Below are 22,039 nucleotides of genomic sequence, written 5' to 3'. Positions count from 1 at the left end.
CACACTTCCAGCTACGCGTCACAATAAACCTGCTCTCATCAATGTGCTGCAGTCAATTAAAATGATCCCATAATTCAAAGGTTTTATCTGTCACATGTTCAGACAGTGTGTGTGATGACATACAGGTGGTGATCACCTGAGGATGACGTGCAATAATTATTAGAATAAGAGTTAAAATAAGAATTATTACAAGAAATGTAAAGTACAGACTGTTTATGAAGAAACATGGTGTAGTATAACAGCAGTATATATACTGCTCTATTTCTCTCTATATACACAAGTAGTAGTAATAACAGTTGTAGCTATTATATAATATTGCAATAATTAAATAATATAATATAATTAATTTAATTACATCCCCTGTCTTTCATGTTTATGGTACTTTCTGTTGAACATACTGAATAAATCTGATTCTGATTCAAATTTAATAATAACTAATTAATCAATAAATTAATTAATATGTACAAAAATATATATTTTAAAGAATTATATAGATAAATCAAATGTTTAAGATCATAAAAATAAATAATATTAACTTCATCTAATATATGATGTATTATCAATTGACTAATTATATATTAATATATTAATTAATATAATATACTTGCTTATTATTTATGATTTCACTTATTTTTTACTTTTTATTTTATTATTTATATATATTATGATAATATAATATAACACTTAATACTAATACTTGTATATAGAAGTATTGTTATTGTATAAAGAAACAACTTTTTAAATATGAGCCACAAAGTCAAGATTTTTTAAATCTTGTGTAAATAACATAATAATTGTGCACCCAAGATTAACAACATGGTATCTTTGGGACTTTAGGAAGTAAAGGGTAAACATTCAAAGATGAAATAAATAAATAAATATGTGTAATAAGTATTAAAATAAGTATATATTGACCTGATATGTGGTGGGTTGTGCAATTGTTTTAGTGTATAAAAATGTAAAATGTACATACAATATGTTTATAATATTTTCATTTATTTTATATATGTGTTTTCCTCCTTTGTGAATGTTTAATATAAACTTTATTTGATCTATTTTACATAAAAATAAGAAAACAGAAAGTAGGTTTAGTGTTATACTTCTGTGCAGAACACTTGTCATACTTCATATACTTATAACTTGACCAAATAATGTCCAGTCAGCCTCATTTGTCCTATAAAGCAGTGAGACATAATAATAATAATAATAATAATAATAATAATCATCATCATCATCATAATAATAATCATAATAATCATAACAACAACAACTTTATTTGTATAGCACCTTTCTTACAAGAAATGCAGCTCAAAGCAGCCAAAATAAATTACATGCACTAAGTGCTTCACATTAAAAAAAAGACATAAAATGAACATAAAAACCTGTTTAAAAAATAAATAAATAAATAAAAAGCTGAGACTGATCTCCAAACAGTATTGTGCTTTTATTGTGAAGGTCTGGGTATGTGGTTCCGGTATCATCGGCTCTGGTATTGATCCAACTTGCCGCAGCTCCCGTCTGCTCCCTGCAGCGGTCTACAGTGGTGAGATTGCAGTTTGTACTGCGCATGTCAGAAATAACAGACAGATGAGGTCGCTGTGAGAATATATGAGCATGAAGAGAGTTTAACTGCTTCACACTGGAAACACTTGAAACATTTAACACATTCAAACTGAACACCAGCAGACGTTTTATCACCATCCTGCAGTTATAAACCTCTATAAAAACACCAGAACACGGCCAAGACTTTCATTTAACCGCCATATTTAGTGTTTATAAGCAGTATGCAAACATATAAATGATTATAACTCACTCTAATCATCAGAGTCAGCAGATATGAGCACATTTCAGGTGTTTATTGATTATTAATGTATTAGTCAACAATAATAACTATGAGGCATCTATAACTGGTGTATAAAAAGCTCATGAATAATTGATAACTCAACCATGATTCTGTTCCTCAAACTCAAACTTACATATCTTTGTGAGAGTTACTATTATTATTTTATTATTATTATTGTGTAAAAGACAAATAATAATGGGGAAGCTTCTCTACAGCGCCGAGGAGAACCTGTGGAAGATGAGAGCACGTCAACAAACGATATTAAAACACATTAAAATTTGACAGCAGCCCACTGAATGTGCAGAGATGTGTTCAATACCATTAAACATTGACGACTAATCAGTAACACATTAAGTATTTAGCACTTATGAGCAGTATATAAGCATTTAATAAATGGTTTATAACACACTATAATATAATTCTAAGCAGATATGAGCACATTTTTAAGTGTTTATTAATATTCAGTATTCATAAACAGTTATAAGTTCATCAATAAAGACTTTTTAAAATATTTTATATTATATTACAGCTGGTTTATGCAGCAGCCTCCACTTACAGCAGCTCACAGGAGGAGTTATAATACTTTAATAAACACTTATATCTGCTTACAAATACATTATCGTGAGTTATAAATCACTTCTTAAACTCACTTTTATCAGGCAGCTTCTCTGAAATTGCAACTATGTTTTTATCCTGTTTTGGTCTTATTTCTCTATCCTCCTCACTGTTTCACTTCTTTAATTATATTTTTATTGTTTACTCTGTCAGTTTTACTGTTCAGCACTTTGTCAGTCTGATTAGAAAAGTATCATATAAATACAGTTATTGTTATTATTATAAATATAAATAGGGCGTCTTTAGGTAAAGTGTTAACAAGAGATAAATAGAGCAGAAATCCTGCATGTTTCTTGTTCCTCTTGCATCTTCAAGCCTCCTTCTTGACCTTTAAGCATACTGGAAGGTGTCCAGTCTGTCTTGCATCATGGCAAAAATCTATTTTTTAATAATTTGTTAAAAAAAAGTTTTCATCACAAGTGAGGTGAGAGCCACAGATACTGGACTGGACCAACAATAGATTCCTTCCATAGTCTAGATACTTCATACGATACCAAAGACTGAAAAATATATGAAAAACTGGACAATTTTGAAGAGTTTACCCCGATACAACGTCTCCTTAATAAGACTGAAAGATTTCTGCTCTGTAGCTTTATCAGCTTTTTTTAACATCCTTCCAACTGGTCTCACAACTCACAGACTTCATGATTATTTTTGTGGATTATGGGACAAACATTTTAAAAGAAAACAGCAAAAGTCTTGCAGAACAGAAACCAGAAAGATAAATTCTGCCTCTTTAATGAATCGAGTCTGTATATAACAACAATTAGTGACATAATATAAGCTTCAGTTTGATTATAAAATATAATATTACTGTTTCATTTGTACATTTAACTGATATTAAACAGCTGTAACACCTGTAACCAGCCAGAGATAAAATCAGGTTAAAGTCAATGTCTTCAACATATTAAAGGACATTTATATTTTTCCTTTGGTCTTCGTCAGTCAGGCTTCAAGATTCCCCAGTTCCAGTTTCACCTCGTCTGAACTGTAATAAAAATAAAAAAAAGACTCATGTAAACAGCATCTACACAAGTTAACCTCTTATTAAAAGCTTATGTGATGAATATGCAGCTCTTACCGCGTTCTTCAGCAGGTTTCCGGATTTGGTGAAGATGTTCGGTTTCCTCGAGGCCGGTTTGGCAGCATCTGCGTTGCTCTGCGGGGTCGTCTGAGGCTGTGAGACGCTGGACGAGGGTTGTGACGGGGAATAGGACTGAGGTTTTAGGTAACTTTGGGTCGGGTTTGGTGTGAAAGGCTGAGATGGGACGTAAGGATGGGAAGAGGTGTAGGACTGAGAAGGCGTGTAGGATTGAGGTGGCGTGTAGGTCTGAGCAGGCGTGTAAGGTTGAGGAGGCGTGTAGGATTGAACAGGCGTGTAGCTTTGCGTCTGTGAGAAGGTGTTTGTCGGTGTGTACGACTGAGGCAGTGAGAACTGAGATTGTGTCTGAGCAGGAGCGAACGGATTGGTTTGTGTGTTAACGTAAGGCTGCGTGTGTTGGAAGGACGGAGGTAAGGGCGCGGGGTCCAGTAGAGTAGGCGGCGGCGGAGGCGGGAAGCTATCGGCTTCGTCCGATGCGTCGTCGGCGTTCCCGGAGGCGCTGAGATCATAGTGCTTCTTCCTCAGCTCCCCCAGACGGACTCGCTCCTGCTCCAGCTGGCTCTCCAGCTGCAGAACCTTCACCTGTGAGGATCAGGGAGCAAAACATCACATCAGGCGTGTGCAGACTATTAAAAATCATTTTTTTTGTACCCTAATTCTCTCTAAAATCTCTCTAAACAGTGTCCCCTGACTGTCCAGCAACCACAATGAAATAAAAGTTGACAAAAATGTAAATATGTAAATATTATTATATTATATTATATATAATAATATATTATTATTATAAATTGCATGTTTTTTTTTTTTTCACCATGCAAAATGTACACAAATGTAAAGTAGAAACTTTACAAGCAGCAGCGACTAGAAAGACTTTTTAGCCCTGGGTTTCGCCTCTCAGGTTGACTATTATTAACTACCTTTTTGCTGGGGGATCAATAGATAATATATAAAACAGGATGATAAATGTTGGGATATGTTAGCCTCACCTGAGCTTCCATCTCCTCTTTTTTCAGCTTGATCAGAGACATGCCAGAGAAGTCCATCACACCTGTGAGGACATCAGAGAGTCAAACATCAGCATGTCAGCGTGTTAAAGTCAGCTCAAAGCTCCACTGTGCTGAAGTAAAACCTCACAGAGCTGCTAGCTGTAGACTAGCTGGTGAACATAGTGGAGCATTTAGCAGCTAAAGAGCCAGATATTTCCCTCAGGAGTTGGTGGAGACCAAAAACAGAGCTAAAAGAGTGAATATTGGACTTATATTCACCAGGTGGACAGAAACACGATCAACTTTATAAGCTGATAATAAATAAATGTGTTTGCAGATTGTTTCTTTTGCTTCCAAGTGGCCAAAAATATCAGTTAATGCAGGTTTAACGTTACCAGAGTCATAAAGCGTCTGACGCTATCTCTGATCTCTCACCTTGGTCGGAGATCTGCTGCTGCCCGTGTTTGGTGGAGGTGACGACCACGGCGGCCATGTCATTTACGTGGCGTGACGCCTGCTGCACAGTGAACAGCTTCTTGTTGTTGCGGTCCGCTTTCACCTGAAATCATCCAAAGTTACAGCAGCAGGTTATTTGATGAAGCACATGAGCGGTGGTCACGTTTAACAGTAAAGGATCAGTTCACCCAAATTACAACAAAGCATATTTACCCTCTTACTGTGTTTCTAGTGCTCTATCAATACTTTCTACTGAAGAAATAGTCCCAAAGTAATAAGAGTGAGTCCTGTGGATTATCCAGAATATCAGGGACAACAGTTAAACACCACCAGAGAGGTTCAGTGGAGTGAAAATATGTCTTCTTGTTGATTGGATGTTGAATAAATTCACTACCTTAGAAAATATTTGCAAAGACAGCGTTTCATCCAGATAACAGCTTAGACTCTACTGATGATTAATGGTGATTTGTCGTCACTTTTCCCAACAACAAACAGACAGTTTTCTTTTTTTCTCATGACGAGCTTTAGCCACCAGATTACTCATTAAATATGCGGCTTTGCTGTGTGATGTAGCACCAGATTAATAAGCCAAATATTACATTGCACTCAAAAAAGTGTAATAATTTCCTCTGATGCTACTTTAGAGACTTGTTATTTCAGGTGAGGCAGAGTGTCTCCAACATGAAAACACTGCAGGAAACATTAAAAATGATCTGTTTACATGTTGCTGCTTTTTAACATCATGTCATGGAACATTGAGGCTGTTCACACCTGGTTTCAAAATGTGTTTCAGTGATCTGTGAAGTGAACAGCTGAGACACATCACCGTTCACACAGGTTAGCTAAGAAAACAAAAGAACTAATAAACATGTACAGGCTTCCAACTGTTGAGATGAGCAGGATTAAGTCATTTGGCGATGGCACGTTTTCACCAAAACAACCACCACGTCCTGCATTGATGACGTATTTTCCTTGTGGAGGACGCATCAGGACGCTTTAGTGTCTACACTACAAAAGATGCGTATTGAAATGCGTCCCACACAACCTTGACGAGTGGTTTGAGCGATCGGATCATGATGCGTCTTGGCGGTCGTTGACACACACCAAGATGCATCTGTGTAAACACTCGTCAAACACTCCACTAACCAGGAGGATGTTTTGATTTCTGTAACATCCTGCAATTTGTAATGTTGTAAAGGTTTATGTTGGGTAATTTAATCCATCTAATAATAATGCATCATATTTTATAAACTGATGTTTTGTTTTACATATAAAATCTAGATTTGAAAAAGTAAAAAGTACAATATTTCCCTCTGAAATGTAGTGAAGTAGAAGATCAAACACATCATACTTGAGTAACTGTACCGTTACTTTCCCCCCACTGGTTGTGTTTGTTGTGTGTCTTCTTCTTGTTGTGTGTCTCGATCTACATGATTTACCTGCTTTCTAAAGGTTTGTACCTTTGAGGCGGCGACCAGCTGTGCGGTGCTGGCAGCGATCTCATGCGAGCAGGCGATGAGCTCCTCGTATGTACCTTGTTCACCTACGACGCGGTCAGCTGACTCTCTGACGGCAAACAGATGAACACACAGACATTAAAAAGTGATTCAGATCAAGTATAATATATATAACTAACGGTATGTTTTCTGATACTTACAGCAGCTGTGTGGCGCCCCAGCCCACGGCCTTAGACGCAGAGATGAGTCCTTCTGTCCAGCGAGAGTTTTTGGCGTAAAATTCAGTAACAGAAGCGGCTCCCTGTGAGAAGTATAATATACATGTGTCACTAAACGCAGCATCTTCTGCTCTTTGATGAAGAGTAAACACACTTCACTGAGCTCCCACATGTTCAAATGGACGTTAGTAAGTGGAAAAAGTTAGCAAACGTTTTAAATTATCGCCACCACAACATATTTATGATAACTAATGTTGATTTTGATGTAACATGTTTGTCATATTGAGATCAAATTTAGCAAAACATTCAACACTCTACTTATTACAGTTTAGACTCAACAGTGATGAACAGTTTTGTGTGCACTTGTTTTGAAGAAAGTAGATCAGAGAGTATTTATTTATAAAGCAGCTAAACTGAAAATTTGAACTCTTGGGATTTCTACTCCTAAGTTTATACAGATAAGTTTATATATAATATTATTGTGTATCAGATTGTTAATTGCTCCTGCAGATATTAAGGATTTCTCTTAAGTAAAATGAACTTTTTCAACAATTTTAATCACGTATGTTTTTGCAAAATAACATATCAGCAGGTAAAATCTAAACATTTCTGAACAAAGAGGCAGATGATGGTTAAACATACATATAATAAATCATGTGATCACATATGAGCTGCTCATACAGGTTGATCTTAAACTTTAGTATTAAACACTTTATAAATGTTTATTTTTCTTCACTCAGCGAAGACTTTTTTAATCCATATCTAACTCTTTAGAGCGTTATTATTTGATAAATACGGGTCCAGGAGAAGATCTTAATCTTTCATGTAATTTTAATTTTATTTATTTATTCTTTAAATTCTTTTCCCCAAATTTTTCATCATATATAATTTATAAGAGCAAATAAAAATCAGAATTTGGCAAGAAAACAAAACTTTTCCTTCACTTTTCACCTACTTTTCTCTCTTTTTACATCTAAATAATTTATATAGATAAAAATGAAATAAATAACAGAACTATTTCTCTCCTTATGTAGATGTAGTCATTTGAACTCACCCTGCCTCCTTCCACGATGTCTTTTTGTAAATCCGTAGCAGCCATCACCAGCATATGAACAGCCTGGAGAGAGGACAGCGACAATTATAGAGATATTTATTCAGTAAAAATGAATCTCAAGTTATCAGAAAATTACTTGAAAGTAAACAAACTTGTCACCTTCATCAGGTCTGAACAGGATCCCAGGATGCTGCGATCAAACAGACGGCAGGTGAGAAAGTGAAGAAGAGAAGAAACTTACAGGATGATTCATATATTCTTACCTCTGATTGACCTCCAGTTTAACACCAGTAGTGTCTCTCTTCGCCTGATTCATTATCTCCTGAGAAATGAAGATTGAAACAGAACATTAAAGCACATCGTCACAAGGTGTTAGATGGTTGATCTGTCGTGATGTCTGCAGCCTTACGTCCATTCGCAGCACAGCCTCTTCTATAGCAGTAGATGTAGCGATCATCTCTTTATCCACCATGTTTCCCAGCTCTTCCTTCAGCACGTCCTGCCCTTTGGGACGCAGCTCCTGAACCACAATCATACAGCGACAGTAAACATCAGGCGGTGTGTTAATAAAACATTCAAAAAGGCTGAAAGAAGCTCCGAACATGATGCATCAGTCTAACTTCAGGACTGTTAGTTTGTTGGTTTGAAAGGAAATCATCAAACATTTTAACACTAAAAGAAACTCAGAGTCGGCTGCTGCAGGGAATAATCCAACACTTATCAACATTTCAGAAAAACACAATAATAACGAACCTTTAAAAGACTGAAAGACAACATGTGGAAGATTCTTGTTACAACAACAAACCAACTTATCATGTTATAACGAGAAAAGTTTGTTTTAATGAGGTTCATTTTATGAAACAATGAGAACATTTTGTGATATAACAAGATAAAATCATATGTTGATATAACAATAAACACTTCTTGTAAAAACTGAATAATTTAGTATCTAGTAGTGACAACAAATATCTCAGAATAACATAAAAAACATTTTCTTCTCACATTCTTGTCACATGAAAATGATCTAGAAACTAAGCTACATGGTGTCAGCAGTACTTCAGAGCGCAGTTTGTTTAGCAGTTCATTAAATGCTCATTAAACCACCATAAATAATAAATAAATAAAGCAGATTTCATGGCTGTCACTGGATCTATCTATGTTCCTCGCTGCACTCCTCTGTATTGATTGATATTTCATTTTATTTCATGATTATGATACTACATTGAATGTTATCAGTATTTTATTTCACATTCATTGACACAGAGGAGTCACCCGTCCACAAATCACTGTAGACATTATGAGTAAGTTCATTAATAAAACAGTGTCGTCCGTGGCGACGGGGTGCAGCCTCTTTAGTAAAGAACTGAGAGAAGATAAACTTTGTTCTCAGCAGCTTTGTGAAAATGTCTGAAAGTTTCTATGTGGAGTTTCTGACATGTAGCAGCGTAATGGAGCCGTTCTTTAATGAGCAGGTCACTGGTTTGTTTGTAGGTTGCACAAAAAAAAGGATTTGACGCAGTTGTTAGACCTCGAGGATGAGTTCTGGTTATTAACACTGAATGTAAACATACTCTATCGTTTGCTTGTTTACAACAAAACTCTGCAAAGCATCTTTAACAGGAAACTCTGAGCTGGATCTTATTAGTCTCGTGATACCAGACAGTCAGAGATCTCCACCTGCTGATCGTCTGGGGATTTCTAAATGTACAGCAGTTGCTTGAACAGCGGTGAGAACAGCTGCTAACAAACCTACGCCCCTTACATTTTGTCAAGGACACGCCTTACTGGAAATGATGCTCCCTACTATTCTCCTCCGTAGTGAACTGCATGTCATCGCCCCAGTATGAAACCACTCCTGGTTTCCCAGATCTGGGCCACAAGTAAGCCGAACGTCAACCAAGAATAAAACAGATAACCAGATAGGGCCTTGATTTGCTTTGTGTTGCTCTGTATGCACAGTAAACCTCTTCACATTGAACTCTACCAGCTTCAAGTGAGTCTTTCTTTTATAAGTTTTGAGTTTAATGCTAAGTTGTGGGCGACCTGAAGATTTATTGAAGATTTCCTTCGACATTTGTCCTCAGCGTTTAGAGACTGACCTGTAAGATCTTACAGCAGCATTTAAGACTCCTAGTAGTGACGTACTTTGTGTAAATGGCCGCAGAGCTACTCTGATGAAGATGAAATCAGTCCCACCTGTCCTAAATGGAGGATGCGTTGAACGGTGTAGCGTACGGCGGCGGGATCCGCTCTCTGTAAACTGGCCTGGAGCTTCAAATCCTTCAAGAACTGGAGGCAGTGATTCGCACAATCCCGACAGCTGTCAGTTAAACCTGCAGGACGGACAGTTGACTGTTTGTTCATAGTGTATTTAGTATCTACTGTATGTGTTTCGCTAACAGGTACAGGTGTGTTTCTTACGGTCGGCCTGGTCGGTGGGAGCAGAGTGAGACGTCGCGGCTCCGTTCACGATGGTGTCAGCGGCGAGATGAGAGAACTGCGTGACGGCTCTCAACAAGCCGCTGGCGTCTGGAGCAGGAAGGACAATACGATATGTACTCATGTCGTATCAGGTAAACACGACACACAAACCTGAACGCACGACGCCTCACTTACCGTTCATGTTTCCCAGGTAGACCACGTGGCTCTGCTGCATCTTATCGATCGAACCCAGAGTGATTTCAGCTCGATTCACCAGATAATCTGAGACACAGAAGAAGAAGAACTGGTGAGAGAAATGGTTTAGAAAAGCAAAATTACACATGGAGGACTAAGGAGAAGTAAGGAATAAAGAGGGTTTTATGGCTAAATTTATTCATCTATTAAGGAAACCGGCAGAAAATAAATTAAATATACATTAAAAGCCAATTATCAAGTTTCTCAAATGTGAGGATTTGCTGATTTTTCTATAATTGTAATTTGAATATCTTTGTCTTTTTCTACGTGTGATAGTTTTTCTTATATTGTGTTTATTGTCATTATTACAATCAGTGTTTTCTATAGATTTTGTGTGTTGTGTACATTTCTTCACAGCTTTGTCAGTTGTTTAAAGTTATTGTTGTGTGTTTATGTTGTTTTCTATTTATTCTGAACCTTATCGGGAGAATTAAACTCTTTTACTTGTATGAAGTGCAGCTGGTTGTTGTGTCGATTGTTGATCATATTTTGTTTCTTGTTTGGGATTTGTTGACATTATGTGTATTTAATCTTAAATCTTAATAAAGCTTTTCATAATTTTGAGCATGCATTTGGTATTTTAACTGAATGAGTGTTATTTCCTCCAAACCCACCCAGGTGTTGTTTTTTTTTGCTTTTTTTTTTTTTTTTTAATGTTTTATTTTGCTTTTTCAAAATTGAACATACAGAACATCTAATAATCAGCTACGGTAGCAAAAGAAAAAAAGACCTAACTACTAAAAACAGAAGTGAGTGGTACTGTTGGGGCCATTTATGAGGAATTTGACTTATTATATTGTATCACAATAAAACATAATTACATGATAAAATTAGATTTACACAGAGTTGAGAGGAACGTCTCTCATATAATCACTAAAAGGCTGCCATATGTTATAAAAGGTTTAATTTATGTGAAATAAACACCTGCCAAACACAGGTAGATTTTCCGTTTGGTGAGTAAATCTCAGAACGCCACACTGGCGGGTAAATGTAATAAAATATCCGGCATGATGGCTCAGAGGAAATGACTCATGTTTGTCCCTGAACAGTGTAAACACACGTGCACCATATGTGTTGTTTATGTGCATCTGAACTCTTTCGTGGCACTGTTTACCGTACGAGACATCAGCTACTGGACGTCTAGCTTCCATTAATTAAACAGCTATTATGTGGCGACATGTACAAGGAGGAAGTACATGTAACACAAAAAGGCAATTTATTATTTTGGCTGGTAAAAAATAAGCTTGTCTGGTGGATTTTTTCATCTACTAGTCCCCGTGGCAGGTGAGTCAGAAAGTTAATTTCGGACACATATGGATGGTTGATTGTTTGGTTCCTGGGATGGTTGTTCTTACTTTTATATGCAGGCTTGTTATAATTTACTAAGTGGAATGCTGGATAAACATCTCTTGACCGTAACGTAGCTACTAACATTTCACTTTTCACCGTTTTATAGACTGAATGATGAATTTAAAGCTCCAGTACTGTGTGAATTCAGTGTAATAAATTTGATTTTGGGAGATAAAGGCGTCTCTACCAGGTGAGCTGATGCAGCGGACATGTATGGGGTCGTCCAGTTTTGCCACAGCGTCCAGTATGATGCCCTCAGCCTCCACCACCGCACACTGCAGCAGACAGAACTGCTCCTCCTGCAGCTTCTGGGCCAGTTCACCTTCACGACAGGCCTGTTTCCACACACATACATCATTAACTAACCACTATAAAACTCACAACAGCCTCACTGCACAGTTATAAACACAGTAGAGCACCTGCTGCTGTAACTGGGCGTGCAGGTTTCCCAGCTCCATGCTGCTCCTCTGCCTCTCCTGCTCCAGGGAGCTCTGCTGGAGCTGAGCTTGTTGTCTGAGGGAGTTCAGCTCGGCCTCCTGCTCCCTCGCCGAGCGCAGCAGCCTCTCCCTCTCCGCCTGCAGCCCTGCGACCGTGCCGCTCAGCTGGGTGCCGCTCTGGGGAAACGAAATGTGATATGTCGGCGTGTTAATAACCAGAGTTTTCTCTCGAGAGGACTTGTGGAAGAATAAATATTCTCACCATTTCTTTGCTTTGCAGGGAGCTGTTTGCACGTGACAGCTCAGCTCGTGTCGAGTCGAGTTCTCGTCTCAGCCTGTCGATCTCTAATTTCTGCTCTGCGTTGATGGCGAGCTGCAGAAAGACAAGTTTATTGGTACAACAACCTTCAACAACATTAGAGCTGCAACAATTAGTCGATTAATCGATCTGCTATTTTGATATTCGATTAATTGTGTATGTGACTAATTTCTGGGTTCTATAATCTTTTATGACAGTAAACTGAAGATTTTTGGGTTGTGGACTGTTGATTGAGACAAAACAAGACATTTGAGGACATTACCTAGGGTTTTGGGAAACTGATCAACATTTTTCTCCATTTTCTGACATTTTATAGATTAAACGTCTAATTGATTAATCAAGACAATAATGGACAGATAAATCGATAATGAAAATAATCCTTAGTTGCAGCCATAAATTGAAGTAGAACTGCAATGATTAGTTGATTGACAGAAAATTAATCTGCAACTATTTTGATAATTAATTAATTGTTTAAGTCGTTTTTCAAGTAAAAATGTCAACGATTTTCTGGTTCCTGCTTCTAAGATGTCTCAATTCTTCAGTAAATTGAATATATTTTGGTTTCTGACTGTTTGTTTGACAAAATAAGAAACTGATAAAATCACCTTCTGGATATTAGAAGATTTTGATGTGGATTTTTCACAGTTTTCTGATGTTTTATAGACCAAAACAATTATAGAAACAAATCGAGAAAATAATCACCAGATGAATCAATAATGAAAAATACAAAAAACAGAAAAAAACATTAAGATGAGATATAAAATAAACACAAGATAATAAATAATAAAAAGGATTGAGAGGAGTTAAAAAGAGTAAAATAAAGTACAAAATTTAAATAGAACATCATAATAATTATGAATAATAAATAAAAATCACAGTGCAGCTACAGGGAATAGTGCTTATTTTAATTTTAAAAAGCCGTGAAAAGAAAAGTTTGAAGCCGTGATTTAAAGCATCTAAGAGTTGTGGCCTCAAGTTTTCTTAAAGTTTGTTTCAGATATTTGGTGCAAAAACTAAATGCTGCTTCTCCATGTTTAGTTTGAACTCTGATGACAATAACTAAACTTAAGTAAGACAATCTGAGAAGTCTGGACGGAACAGGAAGCACACCTGCAGACTGCACGTTGACGAGCGTCAGATGATTTAAGACCTTCGTTACAGCCCTCAGAGAGGCTCTAAAAAGTCTCTCTGTCATCAGTTGTTACCTGCTGCTGCAGCTGAGCCCTCAGAGCCTCCAGCTCTCTGTTGAGCCGGTCTCTCTCCAGGTCCAGAGAGCTCTGCTGCTGCTGACTCTGTTGTCTCAGCGAGAAAAGCTCTGCGTCCTTTTGTCTGGCAGAGCGCAGCAGCACGTCGCGCTCCGCCTGCAGAGCTGCCAGGCTGCTGCTCGCCTGGGATCCCTCCTGAAGAATATTAAAAGATAGGTGAGTGAAAGTAAAGATTTTTAAATAAGATGAGTCATTAATTAAAGCTGAAAGCAGCAGTTCTGTGGGCCAAGGAGTATGTTGGTCTTATTCAAATTCAATAGTGAAATTTTGGTACTTTGGTGCAGTTTGTCTGATACATTTCAGCTGATATCAAAAAAGTGTTTAATACAAGCTGTTATAGTAAAGATCTCAAGTCTCAAAAGTCTCAAAACTGGCTGAAACTGTCCAGAACTGAAGGGTTAAAACATGAAAATGCCAAAAAGTGATTTAAACTTTGGTGTGATGGAGGCGCTGGAGGATTTGTTGGAAGTGTGAAATCAGGCGTGCTTCGTTCAGTCTCACCATCTCCTTATTGTCGAGGGTGCTGCGAAGGATGGACAGCTCTGCTCTTTGCTCCAGTAGTTCTTTATTCAGGCGGTCGACCTCCTGCTGCTGATGATTCATCTGATCAAGAGGAGAGATGAGACAGCTGATCAGTATTTATCACAGTCGTCCTCTGATCGACACGAAACCACAGTTTCTCCGGTTGAAAGAGGTCAGAGGTTAAAGCGATCTCACCATGTTTCTCCTCTCCTGTCGGAGGTTTTCCAGCTCGTTTTCAAGCTGCTGTTTGATTCTGCGCATATCGTCCTGGTCTTGTTTTGTAATGTTCAGCAGCTTCACCGTGTCTGCGTTCTGCACAAACAACAATAAATAAATAAACATTTCATGGTAACTCACTTTAAGGAATCGTTTGATTAAATATGAATCTACAGCCAGCAGCCAGTTAGCTTAGCTTAGCATTAAGACTGGAAACAGGAGGAAACAGCTTGCCTTGTTCTGTCTAAAGTGATAAAATCTGCCTACCAGCACCGCTAAAGCTCACTAATAAACACTGTTTGTTTTGTTTAATACATACAAAAAACTAAAGTGTGCAAATGACAATTCTCCCGGCCGAGAAATAGTCACATTACTCCCACAAAACTACAACTTGTTGATTTACACTTGAGTCTTTTTACAGATTAAACAGATGAGATATAACGTGTTAATTAGTGAGCTTTAGAGGGGCAAGTAGGTGGATTTTGTTACCTTTGGACTGAGTCAGTCAAGCTGTTTCTAGTCTTTACGCTAAGCTAAGCTAACCAAGAGGAAACAGCTAGCCTGACTCAGTCCAAAGGTAACAAAATCCACCTACCAGAATCTCTAAAGCTCACTAATTAACATGTTATATCTTGTTTATTTAATTTCTACAAAGCACTAAATGTGAAGACAACAAGTTGCAGTTTTCAGGAGGGGTTATGTGCTGGTGTATTTCTTAGCTGAGTGCAGTGACTTTCTGGAGTTTCCACGAGTTGTCTGGCATCTTTGAAAGGAGACAACACTTTCCTCCTTATTAAAGTCTCTAAGCTACGCTAGGCTAACCAGCTGTTGTTATATGGATATTAGACTTCTCATAACTCTCAGCAGGAAAGCTAAAAAAGCGTATTTACTCTCCAAAAAAGTTTGCAAACAACAAGTTGTAGTTTTATTTTTTGGCCGGGAGCAGCGACTTCCTGGAGTTTGTGCTGGTTACTTTTTGTTTTTACACTTAATTTCTTGTGACAAATAAACAAATGAGATATAACACGTTCATTAGTGAGCTTTAGAGGTCTCCTCCTGTTTCTGGTCTTTATGCTAAGCTAAATTAACCACCTGCTGGCTCCGGCTTCATATTTAAACATGAAGGTGTGAAAGAACCAACAATGTCGGGGCGGTTTACCTTCTTCATGAGGTCAGCATGACCGGTAACGAGCTCCGCGTGTCTTTCTTTGAGTTGAGAGAAACGAATCTCTGCGGCCTGAGCTCTACCTGTGCACACATGATGGGATGAAGATTCAGCCTCAGTAAGGTTCAGCTACAACTGAATGGCTCTTTTCACCTACTGTACGGTATACTCACTATCTGCTTCCTTGAATCCAATCTGTGCCCCGACGTTGGCGACATTGGCGCAGCGTAACGCCTCCACTTCCATCCGCAGGTGTTCATTTTCCACCATGGCAATCTGTTTGTGGGTACGCTGATCCTCAACTTCAGCTTCCAGACGGTTCACTTGAGATTTTAACTCAGTTACACACCTCTGAGCCTGAGGAAAGGAACATCAAAAAAACAATGGACAGTTTTTTAAAAGAAAGGGTCACACTTGATGCAACAGAACCAGAGATATCGTCTTTTTTATCCATGCATTCCTGGAACCTACATTACCCACAATCCAATTTGACTCAATTCACTCGACTGTACAAATTCAGGTGTGTTATGCTAGTAGCGGCTAATATATCCCGGAGCTGTTAGCCTCCAGCTAGTCTATAAAAGACTTAATACAACTTTTTTTTAACCACATGCAGTAGTACTCCTCAACACCTGCAAAAACACTTTGATGTGCAAAATTGGTGGAATTCCCCTTTAAAGGACGGGTTCACAATTTTTCAAGTCAGTCTTCAAACAACAGTCAGGAGCCAAAATGAACATTGAAATAGTTTTTTCTTCTCCCTTCATAATTTATAATTTATCTGAAGCTTATATGAGACATTTTAATTGTTCTAAAAGAGAGTGCCTTGGAGTTTTCTTGTATTTTTGTGTCTACATTTATCCCTATCCAAAGAGCACCTCAAACAAACTCATTTTTGAGTCCAAGAAGCGCTCCTACCCAAACATTTTTTGATGTGAAGCTTATATGAGGCTTCAGCAGTCTGAGTTAGTCATATCAAGTGGATATCTGACACATTTACAGTCTTTTTAGCATCAAATTCCCTCTTTGTGTTTCCTCGGACAGTGTTTGAGCTGCAGGTGGAAGTATAGTAACAAAAAGAGGGACTTTGGCACTAAAAAGACTATAACATTGAAAGATATCTACTTGATTTGACTCATTTGGACGCCAAAGCTTCATATTAGCTTCAGATAAACTTAAGTGCATTATGAAGGGATCCTATAATGGTCAGTATGAACAGGAGGAATGATTACAGCAAGAAAAACATGTTTCAATGTTCATTTGGGCTCCTGACTGTTGTTTTAAGACACTTGTAAACTTGTGAACCCCTCTTTGCAACCCTGACAAGAAGGTCTTTGGTTGGATTTGTTCCCAACACATCACACAGTATTTCTTAGACTAACCACTCCGACACCAGGACGCCCAACTGACCTCACTCTTGATAAGCTGCAGCTCAGGTTTGAGCACCTCCAGCTCCCTCCTCAGAGCCTCAGTCTCTGTTTCCCTCTGCTCCGCTGCAGCATCAGGTGCTCCCATTTGGCTGAGCAAAAAGTACTGCCATGCAAAAACACCATTAGACATGACAGACAAAGAAATGGAAAACAATAATATAATTTATCTTTTGACTTGTGTGTACCTGTGGCATCGGTGGCGCTTCCCTGAACTCCGGTTGCACCTCCACCTCCTCCTCATCGTGACGCTCCTCGTTGGGCATCACCACCACCGGCTTCTTATACTCAGCCAGGGCAGCGGCACGCAGGAAGTTCGGAGGTTCCTGCAGGTTTTTAACAAACAGAAATACATATTAATGGGAAAAAAACACACATGCACGAGCGTACAACACATTTATGGAAACCTGTTACTCACATCTGGGAGATCTGGGATCTGGATGATACTTTTAAAGAACTCCATTTCTCTGGCTCTGTCGAAGAACTGCGTCAGGCTGCAGGAGAAACGACAGTCGTGGCACTTTAGTGAAATTAAGCACTTTTTGGAAATCAATATATGACTTCACAAAAATTAATGTTAGATACTGAAATTCAATTCAATCCTTGTTAACTTAGCTAAATTAAAAATAAGAATACTTATCACCATTACTTATTTTGCAAACTATTTGTATTTTGTTCTGCTGGAAAGGTAAAAACTGCTCCAACTTTTGATTTATTTCTTTATCAAATATCTAATATATTTTATGTCCTATATTTTCTTCCCCTAAATAAGTTGTCATTGGAAAACTGATTTCTGGTCTCCTTTAAACTTGTATTTAGAAAATGCAGAATGCAAAAAAGAGTAGATGTTTTGTTATAAAAAATATTGTTTAATGGATTTGAACGGAAGACATAATTTCGACTATTACACTGAAGTAATGTTCTTTTGTTTGTTGTTTGTTTGTGGCATGGAGGGGGAATAATAATAAAAAATATATCATAAAAAAAGGAAATACAGTCAACATTGATCTAAAGAGGGCTAAAATAATAATAATAATAATATAATTTAAACTTTATTTGTACTTTACATAAAATTGCAAAACATTTACACAAATTAAAAGGTTGCAAACAAACACTAAAATACAAAAAAAGGAGTTTAAAATAAAACGTGAGGATATAACATTGTATGTTTGCATCAGAATATTTATAACCTACCTTGTAAACAGGTCACGGAAACGCTCTCTATGTCCGAGAAGAACATCTGGAGCGATGCCTGTAAAGCAGAAGATACGGTGGATTTAAGGCTTGAAAACTAACACAATCATGTTTTTTATGTAATCAAATCTGTATTTCTGTGACTCACGGCTGTGAAGTTTGAACATCAGGCGGACAGAGAAGTGGTAGAGGAAGCTGCAGTCCAGTAGGAGGGGGATCAGAGGCGTCAGTCTGCACTGTCCAGCTGGAGTCGTAGATTTGGCTGCGTTGGCATCCAGCTGACGCAGAACTTTAGGGAAGAAAAACAAAACATCAAAGCTAAAATAAACATGCTATTCTATATGTTTACTTATTGTCAATAAATCCCATGAAATGCTAGTAGTAACAAGTGTTGTGTGTGTTTCCAAAGCCTGATATATTTTACTCCATTAGTGTCCAGACACACATCAGTGAGCCACATCGTTACACTGTGTGACTTTATTGTTGTTATTGTTGTTATTATTATTATTATTATTATTATTATTATTATTATTATTGTTATTATTATTATTACCACGAATGTGGACATGGTTGTTTATTTTGGCTGAATACAGAACTTGACATACATGAAGAAACTTAACAGGAAGTAAATATTCCTACATTTGTTTCATGAAAATGTGCTGCACTCCATTTATGTTATATTTAATAATACATTGTGCCCCTAATTTTTTAAATTTTGTCTCCACAGTTTATTGTTTTTTCTTAGTTTTGGTGAACCACTTGAAGGTGTTAGGGGTCCTCATGCTATTAGCATTGATGCCATGTGGCTACATTTAACATATTTGCTAATGCTATGCTAAAAACTCAGTCCTGTTACTTTCAGTCCTGTTACTCATATGAGGTATTTGTCATTTAGAAACCTTGTAAAGAATAAATAAAATGGCCTGAGGCTGACCGTTACACATTTTGAATAGTTAAATGTGTGTGTTATTAGATGTGAAAAAAGAATAAATGATAGAAAGCGAAGTTAAATTTTGAAAAGTTACAACATGCAAACGGCACTGATTCGGCGGTATGACTCAAAAACAAACCTGTTTCAGCCATCTTCAGTCCAGCATCCATGTAATCCAACAGTTCCTGTGTCATATCCAACCTGCAATATATGTTTAAAACAATGTTTATACACCACATATTTAATAAGAAACACTGTATTCAAGTTTTGAGCACACAGTTGTGGGGTCGAGAGTAGAAAACGTACACTTTGTTCATGTCACTTCCTGCTTCCTTCTCTAAAGTCTCATCTGTGGCCTCCAGGTTGCCTGGAATCACCTTGTGCTGTGGAGGAGAGTTGTTTTTGTAATCAAATGATGGTTTTATCATTTTGAGTTTGTCACATATTATAATAAAAACCATACAACAAACAGAAATGTATTACCTTTTTATGAAACTCCATTTTGAGGCAGAGGAATTTGGCAGATAAAGCGACGATGTGACCGTAGCGATCATGCAAGTTTCCCTGGAAAGAAACAACAGCAGGATCAGTAAACACTCAACACACTTTTCAGACCACTAAAAACACCAAACTGAGGACAATCTTCAAACTGAAGTATTGTTTGAACTCTCTCATGTGAAAATAAGTTGTTTTCAAGTTTTATGGTGGCAGTTACTCACCCAGAGGACGCCCATATCTTTCACGTTGCGGCAGTATCTGTGACTATCGTTAACAGACTGAAAGTCAAAGATAGAAAGAGGAGATTAAACATCACCGACATGGAAGTATGAGCAAGAAGATAAACTGAGGAAATGTAGAAACTGAGCTTACATTTTTGTGTCCGTCCCTGAGCACTTTGTGCAGCAGGTAGCAGAACTTCCAGCTGATCATGGAGTTACTGGACAGCGGCAGGTTCAGGGTGTAGGACCAGAAGGTGGTAGCTCCACCTTCCTTAAATGTCCCCATGATGATATCTTCACTGCTGTCAAGGAAAACCTTAAATACTAAAGCACAGACTCAACTGTGGTGGAAGAAGTATTCAGATCCTTTAATGAAGTAAAAGTACTAATACAGCAATGTATAAATACTCCATTACAAGTAAAAGTCCTGCATTAAAAATCCTCCTATGGTAAAAGTGCATAAGTATTATGAGCTTGATGTAGTTAAAGTATTGCAGTAAAAGTAGTGGTTTGGTCCCTCTGACTGATATATTATTATATATGACATCATTAGATTATTAATAGTGAAGCATCAGTGTTAGAGCAGCATGTTACTGTTGTAGCTGCTGGAGGTGGAGCTAGTTTACACTACTTTATATACAGTTAGCTAGTTTAGTCCACTGGTTCCCAACCTAGGGGTCGGGCCCCTCCAAAGGGTCAGCAGATAAATCTGAGGGGTCGTGAGATGATTAATGGGAGAGGAAAGAAGAAAAAACAAAGTTCTGATACACAAATCTGTTTTCAGTTTTTTGGACTTTTTCTCTAATCTTTGATTTTTGCTGAAATATTGGATCATTTTAACATTTATTGAAATGAAAGCATGTGAGAAGTTTAGAGGGAAAAATCACTATTTGGTGGAGCTGTTAACAACTCATAGACATGTGAAATGTGACCCCGACTACACACTGCTTTTTGTAAGACGTCAAAAGCCAAAAAGGTTGGAAACCACTGGTTTCATCTTTGACAATGTGTTGTATTTTAAAAGCTTGTTATATTATCCATTGTGTCAAATCTTCATCTGAAAAGTAACTAAAGCTGTCAAATAAATGTAGTGGAGTAGAAAGTACAATATTTCCCTCTGAAATGTCGTGGAGTGGAAGAATAAAGTAGCAGAAATACACAAGTAAAGTACACATACCTCAAAAGTACAGTACTTGATTAAATGTACTTAGTTTCTTTCAACCACTGTTTGTCATATTTGTGTTTTAACAAGTTCACCACATTTTCAAAAGTAATTTTTCCACTTTTTAAGTTGCTGTAAAACTTGCTGTTAAATATAAAAAGGATACTGCGCACATATTTCTCTTTGGGAGGTGTTTCACCTGAGGTGAGAGTTTTGCTGATGCTGTGGAGCTGAAAGAAAAACAAACAAACAAACAAAAAAAACAATGAGAACTCAACTTCCCTACAAGTCAACATCAGGCGGAAATAGATTTGACTTCCAGATAAAAAGAGAAAGACTAAAGCTTTTCCTCAAGACAACTTAAAGGAAGTGAAAATAAGTTTCCACTTTTATTTAGAATGATATTTTGTTGGTTTTAACTTCACATATTTCTGGTAAAGAAAACAAACGAATCTGACAAACTGAATCGGGATAAACTCAATATCTTCCATTTATTTTAAATGACTCACCTGTTGTTTACCAAACTGCTCCTTCTCCGCAGCCAAAGCTTTTTCCGTCTTATTGTCACTTTTGTTCTTGGTTTTGCTCATGTTGTTACTTCACTCCACACCAAACTACAAGTCAGACCAGTATGAATCCACCGTGGTGTAACTGCAGGTTTCAGTCAGACTCACCTGCGCTCCTCACGCGGCTCTTTATAACAATAAAAGGTGCGTCAGACGCACCGCGCGCACGTCGACGAAAAGTTCCTCTTTACAATCACTTTTCGCTCCAATTAACGCATCAGCCTTTTAACATAAAGTTGACGTAAAAGTAAAGAAAATAAAAAATAAAAAAGGCGTTTCTCTTTGTGCGTAAAATCGCTCCAACTTCTTTTCAACTGCGTAAAAACGCGCACAGGAAAAAAAACAACTTTATTAAAAAG

General features: G+C 37.5%; 1 protein-coding gene across 1 annotated transcript; it reads right to left on the bottom strand.

Annotated features, from left to right (window-relative positions):
- Nucleotides 1-2,750: 2,750 nt before the first annotated feature.
- Nucleotides 2,751-22,016, bottom strand: LOC137170833 (huntingtin-interacting protein 1-related protein-like). The gene is made up of 33 exons (XM_067574427.1): nucleotides 21,624-22,016; nucleotides 21,281-21,344; nucleotides 20,104-20,246; nucleotides 19,953-20,009; nucleotides 19,717-19,797; nucleotides 19,540-19,616; nucleotides 19,373-19,434; nucleotides 18,451-18,591; nucleotides 18,303-18,360; nucleotides 17,527-17,602; nucleotides 17,297-17,434; nucleotides 17,092-17,214; nucleotides 15,855-16,038; nucleotides 15,676-15,764; nucleotides 14,496-14,612; nucleotides 14,280-14,381; nucleotides 13,719-13,913; nucleotides 12,457-12,567; nucleotides 12,177-12,371; nucleotides 11,945-12,092; nucleotides 10,348-10,434; nucleotides 10,153-10,260; nucleotides 9,928-10,064; nucleotides 8,141-8,251; nucleotides 7,995-8,053; nucleotides 7,891-7,921; nucleotides 7,732-7,794; nucleotides 6,660-6,760; nucleotides 6,463-6,568; nucleotides 4,982-5,105; nucleotides 4,547-4,608; nucleotides 3,540-4,142; nucleotides 2,751-3,446 (listed from the first exon to the last, which is right to left on the bottom strand). The coding sequence occupies exons 1-33, from the start codon at nucleotides 21,702-21,704 to the stop codon at nucleotides 3,411-3,413; spliced, it is 3,870 nt and encodes a 1,289-aa protein (XP_067430528.1). The 5' UTR covers nucleotides 21,705-22,016; the 3' UTR covers nucleotides 2,751-3,410.
- Between the last annotated feature and the right edge of the window lie 23 nt (nucleotides 22,017-22,039).

The sequence above is a fragment of the Thunnus thynnus genome, chromosome 19 (assembly GCF_963924715.1).
Source record: "Thunnus thynnus chromosome 19, fThuThy2.1, whole genome shotgun sequence".
Lineage (NCBI taxonomy): Eukaryota > Metazoa > Chordata > Actinopteri > Scombriformes > Scombridae > Thunnus > Thunnus thynnus.
This window is presented reverse-complemented; position numbering and strand designations above follow the sequence as displayed.

What these genes read in the sequence shown, in the direction of transcription:
- LOC137170833 (XM_067574427.1), bottom strand. Translation starts at nt 21,704, where the DNA reads ATGAGCAAAACCAAGAACAAAAGTGACAATAAGACGGAAAAAGCTTTG. An exon ending in TGGGGCGCCACACAGCTGCT is followed by an intron (nt 6,569 to 6,659) that starts GTAAGTATCAGA and finishes GTTTGCCGTCAG; the next exon opens with AGAGTCAGCTGACCGCGTCG. An exon ending in AAGAGGAGATGGAAGCTCAG is followed by an intron (nt 4,143 to 4,546) that starts GTGAGGCTAACA and finishes TGATCCTCACAG; the next exon opens with GTGAAGGTTCTGCAGCTGGA.